The sequence below is a fragment of the Phragmites australis genome, chromosome 10 (assembly GCF_958298935.1).
Source record: "Phragmites australis chromosome 10, lpPhrAust1.1, whole genome shotgun sequence".
Lineage (NCBI taxonomy): Eukaryota > Viridiplantae > Streptophyta > Magnoliopsida > Poales > Poaceae > Phragmites > Phragmites australis.
In genome coordinates this window covers 3,364,136-3,375,928 of record NC_084930.1, presented here as the reverse complement: position 1 = coordinate 3,375,928, position 11,793 = coordinate 3,364,136, and the positions used below count along the sequence as shown (strand labels likewise).

Genomic DNA, 11,793 nt, shown 5'->3' with positions numbered 1-11,793 from the left:
TAATCTTCATTTTTGCTTGGGCACAGAATTGCTCTGGCATCAACTTCAGCACCACATCGGACCATCTGCTGAAGCCAACTTTCCAAACACAAAATATTCCGATGAGTTTTTTTTTCCTAGACCCAAAACAGAAACTCCAACTCCAACTTAGATTAGCCATAAACAAAATCACATATAACCAAATTCAACTCAAATCGAATATTATAAATAACTCATCATAGTCCAATCAAGATATATCTCAACTTAATTTGTTAGCCCTTACGTATTAAACCAAACACACTGTTAGTTGGGTCATGCACCCATCATGGGTTCAGCGCTTGGATCAGCCATGTGCGCGGGACAGGAGGGTTTTGGTGCAACCACAGCTGTGTGACTAACTGCAAATATATATTTTGTTTGGAACGAACAACTGCAAATATTTTTGTGCCTGAATATATAATGTGCAACTTCTATTACAAGGAAACCGACGCAACGCATCATTGCAGATAGCAACGTTGCAGAAATGTGTAGTTGCTTAAGCATGTGTAGTTGCTTGTAACAGCAGCGACCGCATGACAAGAACCACACACGGAGCAAGAGCGACTCATTCGGAAATGGACGTCCCGGATTTACAGTAAAAAGTGCATAAACATTCATCCAGAACCCCGAGTGCATAAACCCGCACCCAGGTCACGTTGAAAGACGCTGAAACTAACCGAAAATTTCCTACTCCATACGGCCATAAACACATGGCGTTTTATGTATCGACATTAGCACTGCTGAGAGTTACAAGCATGTCTGTATGTGTGCATGCGTACGAGCAACTCATTAACCCGTCGACGTGACCACACCGGGGCAATGATCCTTCCCTCTCGTGTCGCGGCAGTGCTCCTCCGCCTTTAGCTACCTTTCCGGGGTCAAAAGCGGCCGGCAGAGTGGGGGAGCCCTGATGGTGCCCGGCCGCGAGCGTGTGTCCAGCGCCGAGCGTGGCGGAGCACGCGAGGACAGCTTGGCCCAGGCCGCGTCTGGTGTTCCGATCCCAATAGAGGCTCTCCGGCAGGCAGCACATGGCCAACTGCGCCGTCACTTGGCCGCTTGCTGTCCATTTGGTCAGTTGTGTGCTGCTGCAAGCCTGCCTGCATAGGTGACATGTACACATGCAGTCAGTACATGCATACTTATGCCTTTTTATTTTGGTTTGGAGATCTTGAGATATTCCTGCCCCTAGCTAATCAATCCACCCATCCGACATCATTTTTTGATGTGTCACATGAACTACTAGAAGATGGGGGTAGGCGCCAGGCAGGCATAAAGTGGCCATCTGTCAGCTGTACTTGGTACTGTTGCTGTGCTACCAAGTGAGAGGAAAACAAGGCCTCTCCAATCCATGACATCCTATGGATGGAGGAAACAATTGTTTCTCATCTTTTTTTCTTTAGATGACAACTGATTCTGACATGGACATGCATCAAACTTGCTGACTGTAGCTTCTCTCTTCCCTCCCTGTCTGTTTAGCTAGTCATTTAGTCAAGCATATTCAATCCTTTTTTGAGTATTTGTGCCTTCTAAGCCTCTTTTATTTATGTCATAGTGCATGAACTTATCTAATAACTAGACTAGACTGAACTGCCAAGCTTATGTATCTTTCATGGTTGGGTTTAGCCCTCCTTGATATAATGATGCCATCTAGCAATTCGCTCATCCTAGTTACTAACAAAGTGCACGTCACAACGGTTGGTGTACCAAATGCTACTGCCAATCTCTCTGGAGTGCACACAGCAAGATTCTAGTAAGATAAGACAACGCTCGATCTTCAGACGTTCTCTAAAAGCAAGGATCTCCAGAGAGAGAAGATCGAGGTGCAAGTGCAAATGATTTGTTTGTCCCAAAGGGTTAGCATAATCTGCAGGCATTGAGACCAGTTTAAACCCAGCTTAATTGGTCTCTTGCCAGGGGATCTAGTTGCTCACCAGCCGGGCTACAAGTTGTCTGGCGCCGAGGAATGAGACAATAATTTGGAGCAGGATCTTTCTTAATCATGTCCCAAAGACGCCATCTCAACACTACCAATAGTCTAATTAGCCCCTCTCTTAAGCTTCAGCTACCGATTAAGTAAGTGATGCCTCCATGACTAAATAATGGCTTCACCAATTCCATTCACACCTTGATCAGATAACAAAATCCTCGACAAAATATTGATCAGATAATTCCATGGTGACCTGAGCGCTACAGTGGTCATTCCAACGCGACCAATCGAGGGAGTGAGGCAGCAAATTAATACTGTCGAAAGCGAATGATTTGACCACATCTTTACACGCCTGTCGGTCCAAATCATTTAACGACACTTGAACCAATCAAAATCGTCGATGAATTTCCTGTACCATTTCCAGTCCTAGCTATCGCCTTTGTTTTTCCTCTCATTTTTTGGCTATTATTTCCTTTTCTGATCGACCCTGTCAAAGAAAAGTCCAATCGGAGACCCAAAAAACTTTCACGCTTTGATAACCGAAGGAAAGCGAGGTGATTGGTAGTCGATCCTCGACCGATATCAAGTGCTCGATCAGCAGCAACAACCAGAGGAAATGGCTTTAATTTATCCCCGTTGTTTCTTGATGGAAGAGGCTTGTCTTGTTTCATCCAACCCTGCGTGTTGTTTCGGACCAAATATAAATAGGAGATTAATGGAAACCGTATTTGGGTTCCGGTGGTGGTTGAGCAAGATTTTGACACCATCAACGGCACAAATGTACGTCGAAATTAAGAATGGGTCAAGTACATTCTTGCCACTTGACCCATTTGCATGGTAATCGATCGATGTTCTTCTTTTTCATTTTTTCCTTGAGGATGATGTGTCGTCCTTTCTCCATTTTTCTTCAGGAAGTGCATGCATGAGAGTAACCGAACATTGCAACTTCTGGACAATAAATCTTTACATTTCCTAGGAGAAAAAAAAAATAGCGCGTGCACGCACACCTGTGATTTCTACGTTGTTTCCACTATTTCATGAGCTAAAAAATCCGATCCCCGTCCGCGTTCGCGTTGCGGCCTATCGGCCGGGACGTCGAGCCGGCGAGACGATAGGTTCGATGCCGCTGCATGCAGTATGCGGCGCCGCCGTGCAGAGTTTGATGCCTCTGCCTCCTAGCCTGATGGTCACATGTTTGCTACTTGATGTTGCCTCCGGTGGTGGGAGATTTGTTTTTGGTGGCTCCAGTTCTCAGCTTTTTGCGGAGTTCGGGGTCTTTTTCTCCTCGTGGTTCTCTCCGGCGACTGCAGCTATGGTTTTCTCCGGCGTGCACCACTAGTGCGGGTTACTTTCCTGAGCCTTTTCTTTTCCTGATTGGGATTTGCTTTTCGGGCTGTTGAGTTTTTTTTGGCACCGACGTTCTGGTATGCCATGGCAGCGAAGATGATGACTGATACTACTTCATCTGGTTTTTCACATACGAGAGTTCCTCAGCCGATCGGTTATGCCTGATCATATGTTTTTACTATGGCTGTTCAACAAAATTTAAGTCTTCGGTGTGTCTTGACGATACCACTGCTTGTCCTCGTATGCTTCTAACACTGCCTGTCCTCGTCGTCGGGTGCTCCGGCGAGCGGTGAACCGAGGTTGGCCGAAGAGTAAGATGATATGTCCTCCGTTTCTAATTTTTATTTTGTTGTGGACCTTTATGAAATTCCCAGGGTGTACGGTTGTGCGTTCCAATAAATATCCATCCGCCCTTCGGAACAAAAAAACGTCATGTGTCGACGAGCCGAGCGGTGCGTGTGTCAGCATGAGTTTTCTTATGGAAAAGAAGGTGCATGCGGCCGAGGAGGGAGGTGGAGCAGTGGATGGATCGCAACTTGCACCGGCCCGGACGCCCCGCCCGCGCCGGCCACGCGAATCCCGAGGCAACCGACGGCCCCGACCAAAACATCTCGCGATCCCATCCGATCGCGTCCTCCTGCTCCCGAACCACACGTGGCGTGGCCGCGGTCGCGGTCGCGGTCGCGCAGCGGCTGGGTGCTGTTCGGGTCCGATCCCACGGTCACACGTACACGCACACGCACAAGCACTTCCGTCGTATGCACACCACCACCGTATTTTTTAATCATATCGAACCATTCTTTCTTCATTTTTTTTTTCTGTCAGCCTTCTCCATTTTTATTCTCTTTATTTTCACTTATTTTCAACTGCTTATTTTCGAAAAGATTTATAAAAGAAAAAAAATCCTGTCTTAAAAAGAATAACATTAAAAATTCTTTGGTGAAGGAAAACTTTTAGGCATAGTTTTAACATTATTTTTTACAAACGAAAACCGCAAAAAAAATTGTTGAGAGGAAAAACCTAGTAAATTATCTGTTTGCTCAAACTTATGTTGAGATCACAATAAAGCTGTTGAAGTAGGTTGCTAGTCATGTGTGGTCATGTAAGTCTACCCAGACTCAATTCATGCGTTTTGAGGCTTTGGCCCGTTTGGTTCGTCCGTCTTGCCAGCGATGAAGAGTCAATTTTGCGACAAACGAAAAAAAAAAAGCTAAAAACCGTAAGCACCAAGACAACTAGCAAACAAATTAAAGCGAGTAATTGACCGATTCTTTTCCCGGCAAAAGGAGACGAGCGGGCAGCCATGGATCCAAACGTCCCTTAGTTTTCAAGACGGCTATTTGAACAAACATGCATTATAACACCTAATTAGGAAGTATCAATCATATGTACAACCACAAACCCCATGTCGAACATATGCACAAACTCCATTCATCCATCAGATGCGATCTGGACGACATCAGATCGCGAAATAGATCGGTTGAAAACAACACAATTTGTTGGTTCAGCATAGATTCCGATTTCCTTGTTCTTCCCCTTTTTTCAAAGAAAATCCCCAAATCTTTTTGAAGAAGTGAAAGGCAGTGAGACAGTAATGGACAATGAGCTAATGATGCAGCTAATCGTGCACAATATCTTTAGTAGAGCACTTTGGTTGTGGAACTGAAAAGTACTCTAATAATAAATAATTAATTAAGCCACTAACCAGGAGTTAGTAGTACTAGTAGGCAGTGGTACTTGCTTGAGATGCAGAACTGCTTTCCTGCTTGACTGCCTTCACCCTCCCTCTCTCTCTCCTCTCTCTATTTAGCTCTTTTGCCCCCAAGTCAGCTGCAGTCTGGGGGAATCTGAGCCTGCAAAGCCTGTGGGGAGGCAAACGCCGCAGAGCTGCAGAGGGAGGGAGAAGAGGGCTCGACTGCTCCGGAATTGCCCCCAATTCGTCGTTACTCTTCCTTTGGAGGGATCTGAGCTGCTTCCAAAGGTGAGTAACCGGATGAATTTGTGGTGCTGGTTGGGTTCCCTTTCTCTGCAAGATATCTGAGGCAAAATTCTCTCTTCCTCTTTCCCTTCTGTTGCTGCTTTTCCCCAGCCTTGTCAGCTGTAAGGTCTGATGATGATGGCGGTTCTGCAGCGGAAAAGCTTCTCGCGGTAGTGGGAAAGGCGTGAAATTTCCTCCATAAAAGCTATCGCGGTGGGTGGGAATTGCTCAATTCCGCTAAAATCCTTGCTTCCGCGCAGCTCTGGGAGGTAAAGATGATAACTTTCGTGGACTCGGCGGCGATGGAGCGGGAGAGGGAGAGTGACAAGTGCCTGGACGCGCAGCTGTGGCACGCCTGCGCCGGCGGCATGGTCCAGATACCGCCGGTGCTCTCCAAGGTGTACTACTTCCCGCAGGGCCACGCCGAGCACGCGCAGGGCCCCGTCGAGCTCCCCGCCGGGCGGGTCCCGGCCCTCGTCCTCTGCCGCGTCGCCGGCGTCAGGTTCATGGCCGATCCGGAAACCGACGAGGTCTTCGCCAAGATCCTCCTCGCCCCCGTCCGGCCCAACGAGCCGGGATACACCGCCGACGCCGACGACGGCATTGGCGCCGCTGCCGCGGCGCAGGAGGACAAGCCCGCGTCCTTCGCCAAGACGCTCACGCAGTCCGACGCCAACAACGGCGGGGGCTTCTCCGTGCCACGCTACTGCGCCGAGACCATCTTCCCGCGGCTGGATTACTCGGCCGATCCCCCCGTCCAGACCGTGCTCGCCAAGGACGTGCACGGCGTGGTCTGGAAGTTCCGGCACATCTACCGCGGCACGCCGCGCCGCCATCTGCTCACCACGGGGTGGAGCGCCTTCGTGAACCAGAAGAAGCTCGTCGCCGGGGACTCCATCGTGTTCATGAGGACGGAGAACGGGGACCTCTGCGTGGGCATCCGGCGCGCCAAGAAAGGCGGCATCGGAGGGCCGGAGTTTCTGCATCAGCCGCCTCCGCCGGGCGGCAATTACGGGGGACTCTCCATGTTCTTGAGAGGAGAAGAGGACGGCAACAAGATGATGGCGACGAGGGGGAAGGTGAGAGTGCGGGTGCGGCCGGAGGAGGTCATCGAGGCCGCCAATCTTGCGGTGAGTGGACAACCGTTTGAGGTGGTTTACTACCCGAGGGCGAGCACGCCGGAGATCTGCGTGAAGGCGGAAGCTGTCCGGGCGGCCATGCGCACCCAGTGGTGCGCCGGCATGAGGTTCAAGATGGCCTTTGAGACGGAGGACTCGTCCAGGATCAGCTGGTTCATGGGGACTGTCTCGGCCGTGCAGGTGGCTGACCCCATCCGATGGCCCAATTCACCTTGGAGGCTTCTTCAGGTAAACCTCCATCATTGGTAATGTCCTCTCAAGGACGGCATCACAAAATTCCAGCTTATCAGTTAATGTTTAGGAGTCTACAAAGGTTGTCACAATGATGAACAATTGTTCGAGTGACTTTTTCAGGTTAGTTGGGATGAGCCAGACTTGTTACAGAATGTGAAGAGAGTGAGCCCATGGCTGGTTGAGCTTGTCTCAAACATGCCAGCCATACATCTTGCTCCGTTCTCGCCTCCCCGGAAGAAGCTGTGCATTCCATTGTACCCCGAGCTTCCACTAGACGGCCAGTTTCCGGCACCGATGTTCCATGGAAGCCCGCTCGGCCGTGGGGTTGGTCCTATGTGCTATTTCCCGGATGGCACTCCTGCAGGCATACAGGGAGCCAGGCATGCTCAATTTGGTATATCTTTCTCAGATCTCCACTTTAACAAACTGCAGTCGAGTCTGTCACCCCACGGGCTTCACCACCTTGATCACGGCATGCAGCCGAGTATCGCTGCTGGGCTTATCATCGGTCATCCAGCAGCTCGAGATGATATCCCGTGCTTGCTTACCATTGGTACCCCACAGAGCAAGAAATCAGATGTCAAGAAGGCGGCACCGCAGTTGATGCTTTTCGGAAAACCAATACACACTGAGCAGCAGATATCTTTAGGTAACGCTTCGGGCTTCCCTCTGGCAGCTGCTAAGAAGAGTCCTGATAGCAATGCCGAAAAGACGGTGAGTAACTCCGATATTTCAAGCCCTGGAAGCAATCAGGATGACACTACAGAAAACTTGTCCTGTGGAGTCCCATTGTGCCAAGATAACAAGGTACTCGATCTCGGTTTGGAAACCGGGCACTGCAAGGTATTCATGCACTCAGAGGATGTTGGGCGCACACTTGATCTCTCTGTTGTTGGGTCATATGAGGAGCTATATCAGAGGCTTGCTGACATGTTTGGTATCGAGAAAGCTGAGTTGATGAGTCATGTTTTCTACCGTGATGCGTCTGGGGCACTGAAACACACTGGAGACAAACCTTTCAGGTTCGTATGATTTCAAATTCAAATGTTTGTTTCTGTTCAAGCATTAAATTTTTGTTTTAGGAATCAATTAGATATTCTGTCCCTCATAGACACTTTTCAAATAGAGGGGCCATTCCCCTATTTTCTGAAACCCATAATACATTGCATGGGTAGGTACAATCTTTCAATTTTCTTGATAATATCTGTAGTAGTAATATGTACTTGATAGCATCAACAAGGTGAGCATGTATAGCAACAACATGGAAATGGCTGCGTTAGTAGTATTTGTGATCTTGCTAGACCTTTCAATTAGTACTGCATCTAGACATGATTATCTTGAAGTCCCCAGACTCTAGGTGTTCTTTCCTTGGAAGCATCCTTATGGTACTTTGACTTAAATGGCTTCAAGCTAGGACATCTTGCATCCATATTGTTGGATGAACCATCATTCTGTAATCTCATCTGCTGCATTTTATTTTCACTCCCACATTGTTCCCTTGTTTTCAGAAGAAACTAATGGACTCCAAAACTTCTGAATTTGCAGCGAGTTCACAAAAACCGCACGTAGGCTGACCATACTAACGGACATAAGCAGCGATAGCTTAGCGAGGTAGGAAGGAGAAAGCTGTTGTCATTTGTACAGCTGGAGGAGGGTAGCGATTTATAAGGTAAACTGCCACTTCCAAGTGCTGGTGCAAGTCCAAAGAGGCAGTCTAATTGTTCGGTTTTCTTCGATTGGAGCTCCCGGTAAGGGACCGAGTGTAATCCAGGACCCATAATTTATCGGCAGACTGAGTTTTATCAGACAAGCTCTATGTACCGTATTGTTGTCTGAACTGATCATAGCAGTTGCATTTGCAATTGATCAGTATTATGTACTCTGGCACGAACCACTGCTCTGCAAATGCAATTCCTGAAATTTTTGGAAGATATAGATGTTGAGTTGTCTGTAATGCCAAAATCCATTTGTGTCTGTACTTAATCAAATCAGTGACATGCTGTGATCTCAAGTCGGTATGGTCGAAATTGGAGGACCTCGTTTAGACTTCAAATGCACACTGTTATTTCAATTCACGTTAATGATCTGAAAAATGGAGTGTAATGTCGGTCTTGTGTCTGGTGCCTAGCCTATGTGCAGTAACCGGAGAGTAGGTCGCCGGATCGAGTGCGACGCTCACTGCTACTCTGTCGCTTTCCGTTGCGCCAGCATTTCCTTTACCCTCACTGTCCTGTCCAATGTCAACGGCTCAACAGATGCGAACAGATGCTACAACTTATTGTCTTGCTGCTTGCTCTGTAAGAATGTTTTGACGTAGCAGCAGCGCTCATTGATTAGTTGAGTTCGATCCGCTGTTGCTCCGGAGAATCCTACGGAGATCGCGCGCGCAACGCGCCGGACTAGGGGAGGAGTGGAGTGGATGCAGGGTGTCCCGTCCCGTCCTTACCGGGGTCCGGGGAGTTGATGCAGGGTGTCCCGTCCCGTCCTTACCGGGGTCCGGGGAAGCGATCGGCCATGCCGCGCTCAAAGCTTTGCAAGATGAGGTACGCGCCAGTACTAGTGTACTGCGGTGTTTTCTGGTTAGATTATCTCTAACCGCTACTTCAAATTTTCATTTTAAAAATACTATTACAGTATCATCTATTACTATTATAATATCTTTATTTTTTCATCTCCAGCAGCTACTCTATTTTCTACCTCTCTTTTCCTCCCTCCGGATCCACTGAAAACTCTGTGAACAGTACTACTACAATATTACTACGTTACTGTAGCGCCAGATAGGTATCTGTTGGCGCTCGATTTTTAGTGGTACAGTACTTTACAGGTACTGTAGTACTGAATAACTTCACTGCTGAAATTAGCCTTAGTTAGTTATATCCTCTGCACGGGTGAAAGGTAGAAAGGAAACTGCTGAAACATCAGGAACCAAACAGACGTAACTTCACAACCGCACGGAGCTTGGAATTCAGAAAACAAAACCGCAGCAGGACGCATGCACGCATCGATCCACATGCACGCACGGATGCACAAGACAAATGCTAGCTAGGCTAGCTTCGTTTAATTTATATGAAGAGTACGTAGAAGAAGCAAAGGCCCGTGTTGAATTTAGCGCGCAGACACGACGTACCTAGCTACAGTAGTCGCCGTCTCCTGCCCCAGACCGTCCAGCAGATGCAGATAGCGTGGCTCGGCGGCTCTCTCCTTTCTGCCGCCGCGTACGTACGTACTCGTCTCTCCTGCCGCTCGCTCAGTCGCTCGCTTGTTGCGTCCACGTCTCGTGGCGCTCGCTGCGGATGGGGCGTACACTGTTCCGGGGTCAAATATATGGGCCAGCCCATTTATAATTCCGCAAAATCTTAAAGGTCCAATCATTCAAAGTGATTATATATCTATTTAGTATCACTTAGTAGTGGAGTTACAGGTAAATCAATTTAAATAAAATTATGTACTCTATCGTATTAGCTCATATGGATGGATGACTAGAAAGAATATATGAGCTCGCCTTGCCTCGTCGGGTCGTGGCTGAGGCGAAGGGCGCGGCCCCTACATAAATGATCCGCTAAAATCTGATCAAATGCCTTGCGAAGGTGTGTCTTTCGTTTTGCAGTTTTATTTTGTAACAAGGGACGATCCATACGGTTATGAAATATAAAGATCATGTCAGTTGAGAGTTCAATCGTGGCACATCTTAACCACACGAGTTAGGGTTTTTCTCTATATATATCTACCGACCATCACCACAACGTACACACGAGTTAAGGTTTTTTGCTTATTTCTCTCTGTTATGCCGTCACAGGTAAATTACTCCATCGCGCATGTCAGCATGCGCTAGCGATTTGGAGAGCAGATATCTAGAACATATCGTCTTTGAGATCTTACATCGAGAGAGGACAAATAAGATTTTCTAAAAGCCCTCAACATGACCGCTCGCGATATGATTTATCCCATTGTCTTCAGCATCAACATTACGACATCCTCAGCATCTCCTTCTAAGGGGGGTCAATATCCTCCTGTTGTTGTCTCCTCTGAAGAACATATGTACGCTCACTACCACCACATATACTATTTTCTCATGTCTTTCATAATTTGTTTCTGTTGTTATTGGAACTCAGTGTGATACTTGAAGAGAAAAAAAGAGTAGCATGGTAGTGCAAGATCTCACTATGATGCATAGCTCTACCAAAACGATAGATCAATCATAATAATTAACAAGTAGATAGGATTGGCTATCTCCCACACAATTCAACAACAAAGGACACACACATTACTTGATTGCATGAAATACCATGGCGCCATCAACTGGAGATGAAATCATGCCCATATTTGGCCGCCCTCTCCACTGCTCGAGCTCCTCCAATTGACACTCACCATAGGGCCACTACAATTACGTTCAAGATATTGAGATAGTACCAAGGCAATATAATATATTATCAATGCAATAGAATATATCACCAGACAATAATGTTCAATTTGATAGGAATAAGTGAAACTATTTACTTATTTCAACCAACAATAGTGGGCCACATATTAAGATCTTACCAGACAATTGTTATAAGAACCAGAGGTGAATATGAGGGCAATGACTTCTCCGGGTTTAATGCAATATAAGCCTCAAACATGCAACTATGAGACTACGAAGAACAGAATATAACAAAGCTGGGTCATTCATATATCCTCAACAGAGGATTATATTGCATTGATGGTCTTTTTTTAGTTATTGCATCAATAAGGGTACAAATACTCATAAGTGAGGCTATTCTACTACTAGTTTGTTATGCGTGATTATAAACAAATTATCCAGCATATTAATTGTTAATTTTTTAGAACTTAGACATGTTTATAAAGATAAGATGCCATGCCTTGCTTATGTCTGATAATAGCAAAAAATAGAAACTATAATATACTTGACCTTTTGATATAGCTGCTTGCGACAACAGTAGCTGTTGTCAGAAAACCATAGGTAATTCAATCTAAAAGGAAAGAGATGTACTGCACAATTACTTAAATATTACTTGTTCAATAGTGTCGGAGGGTGAACTCCTATCGCAGGGATCCTGAGGGACTCCTTTTTTAGATTCGGTCCGGGGATGATTCTGAATATGTTTGCGGGAGAAATAAATAGATGTAAATGCGATGGCAGGTGGGATGGA

General features: G+C 46.8%; 1 protein-coding gene across 3 annotated transcripts; it reads left to right on the top strand.

Annotated features, from left to right (window-relative positions):
* Positions 1-5,040: 5,040 nt before the first annotated feature.
* On the top strand, positions 5,041-8,576 carry LOC133931440 (auxin response factor 18-like). Of its 3 annotated transcripts, XM_062378314.1 has the most exons (5): positions 5,041-5,273; positions 5,382-5,440; positions 5,531-6,637; positions 6,764-7,665; positions 8,189-8,576. In XM_062378314.1, the coding sequence occupies exons 3-5, from the start codon at positions 5,546-5,548 to the stop codon at positions 8,256-8,258; spliced, it is 2,064 nt and encodes a 687-aa protein (XP_062234298.1). In that variant the 5' UTR covers positions 5,041-5,273; positions 5,382-5,440; positions 5,531-5,545; the 3' UTR covers positions 8,259-8,576. The 3 variants fall into 3 exon arrangements, with proteins under 3 accessions (XP_062234298.1, XP_062234300.1, XP_062234299.1); XM_062378316.1 differs by lacking the exon at positions 5,382-5,440; XM_062378315.1 differs by having other exon boundaries at positions 5,424-6,637.
* Positions 8,577-11,793: the final 3,217 nt, after the last annotated feature.